This window comes from Manihot esculenta, chromosome 16, assembly GCF_001659605.2.
Source record: "Manihot esculenta cultivar AM560-2 chromosome 16, M.esculenta_v8, whole genome shotgun sequence".
In the NCBI taxonomy this organism is placed as follows: Eukaryota; Viridiplantae; Streptophyta; class Magnoliopsida; order Malpighiales; family Euphorbiaceae; genus Manihot; species Manihot esculenta.
In genome coordinates this window covers 33,002,123-33,004,051 of record NC_035176.2, presented here as the reverse complement: position 1 = coordinate 33,004,051, position 1,929 = coordinate 33,002,123, and the positions used below count along the sequence as shown (strand labels likewise).

Below are 1,929 nucleotides of genomic sequence, written 5' to 3'. Positions count from 1 at the left end.
GGTGGGTTCGGATAGTAAAATTAAAATATTAAACGGGTTTGGGACGGGTTCGAGAATTGTATATATAATCGGGTTCGGGTTTGGGTACTCTCAATTTTGCGGGTACCCTACCCGTTTACATCCCTAGTCGCAATACCCTAGAGAGATTAGAGATTTGATGTTGAAATATCAAGATTTGATGCTTGAGAAGCTACCGGCCGTACTGCCTCCTCGGCGAAGCATTGATCATGAAATTGAATTGTTACAGGCACAAAGGCCCCCATAAAAGCTCTCTATCGAATGGCACCACCAGAATTGGCAGAGTTGAGGAAACAACTAGATGAATTATTGGAAGCTGGATTCATACGACCAACAAAAGCCCCATTTGGTGCTCCGGTGCTCTTTCAAAAGAAACAAGACAGAAGCTTGAGATTGTGTGTAGATTATCGAGCACTAAACAAAGTGACTGTGCGGAACAAGTACCCTATACCTCTGATTGCAGAGCTGTTTGATCAACTGGGCCAAGAAAGATTCTTCACGAAATTAGATCTCTGGTCAGGGTGTGCGGATTAAGGAAGGAGACGAGCCTAAAACCACCTATGTGACACGGTATGGTGCTTTTGAATATCTTGTTATGCCTTTTGGACTAACCAATACTCTCGTAACATTTTGTACTCTAATGAATCAGTTACTTCATGAGTACCTTGATCAATTTGTAGTGGTCTATCTTGATGATATTGTGGTGTACAACTCCTTTATGGAGGAACACAAGGAACATCTTCGTTTAGTCTTTGAAAAGTTGAGAGAGAATAGACTCTTCTCGAAGAGAGAAAAATGTGCTTTTTCTCAAACCAAAATCAAGTTCTTAGGCCATGTGATTGAACGAGGGCGCGTATATATGGATCAGGGTAAGATAAGAGTCATTCAAGAATGGGGTGTGCCGAAGGGCGTAACGGAGTTGAGATCCTTTTTAGGGTTGGCAAATTATTATAGGCGTTTTGTGAGGGGATACTCCTATAAAGTATGTCCCCTTACATAATTGCTAAAGAAGGGAAACAAGTGGCTATGGATGAGGGAGTGCCAAGCTGCTTTTGATGATTTGAAAGAAGCTATCATAGCAGAACAGAGTATTAGCTCTACCCGACATGAACAAGCCTTTTGAGGTACAGACTGATGCATCAAATTTAGCATTGGGGGGAGTATTAATGCAAGACGGTCATCCAATTGCTTTTGAAAGTCGTAAGCTGAAAGATGCAGAGATTTGTTACACCGCCCAGGAAAAGGAGTTATTAGCAGTTATACATTGTTTGCGTACATGGAGGCATTACTTATTGGGGTCAAAGTTTGTAGTAAAGACAAACAATACCGGTGTCAGCCATTTCTTTTCACAACCAAAATTATCACCAAAACAAGCCAGGTGGCAGGAATGCTTAGCTGAATTCGACTTTCAATTCGAATACAAACCTGGGAGTTTCAATAGAGTTGCAAATACATTGAGTAGAAAGTCAGAAGTGTTCACCCTTAACCGTATAGCTCATATGTCTCGAAGTCAAGTGGAGGAATGAGTGGGCAGTCAGATTCGAGGGAATTTGAAGAAAGATCCCCAAGCAATGGCCTTGTGGAGTTTAGCACAAGAAGGGAAAACTCGTCAATTTTGGATAGATAATTATCTGATTTTGATGAGAGGAAGTCGAGTATATGTGCCACAGGTAGAGAATGTTAGAAGATTGTTGTTAAAGGAGTGTCATTATATGCTATGGGTTAGACATTCGGGTTGGTGGAGCATGCTTGCTTTGCTAAAACATGGCTATTATTGGCCTCGCATGAAAGATGATGTGCAAGAGTACACAAAGACTAGCTTGGTGTGCCAACAGGACAAAGTAGATAGACATAAACCAGCAGGTCTTCTGCAACCTCTACCAATTCCAAGTAGGCCTTGGGAGAGAGTCT

At 41.7% G+C, this 1,929-nt stretch overlaps 1 protein-coding gene across 1 annotated transcript; it reads left to right on the top strand.

Annotated features, from left to right (window-relative positions):
• The first annotated feature begins 279 nt into the window (after positions 1–279).
• On the top strand, positions 280–1,544 carry LOC110603322. The gene is made up of 3 exons (XM_021741016.1): positions 280–541; positions 699–871; positions 1,149–1,544. Exons 1-3 carry the CDS (start codon positions 280–282, stop codon positions 1,542–1,544), a joined length of 831 nt encoding a protein of 276 aa, XP_021596708.1.
• The last annotated feature ends 385 nt before the right edge of the window (positions 1,545–1,929 follow it).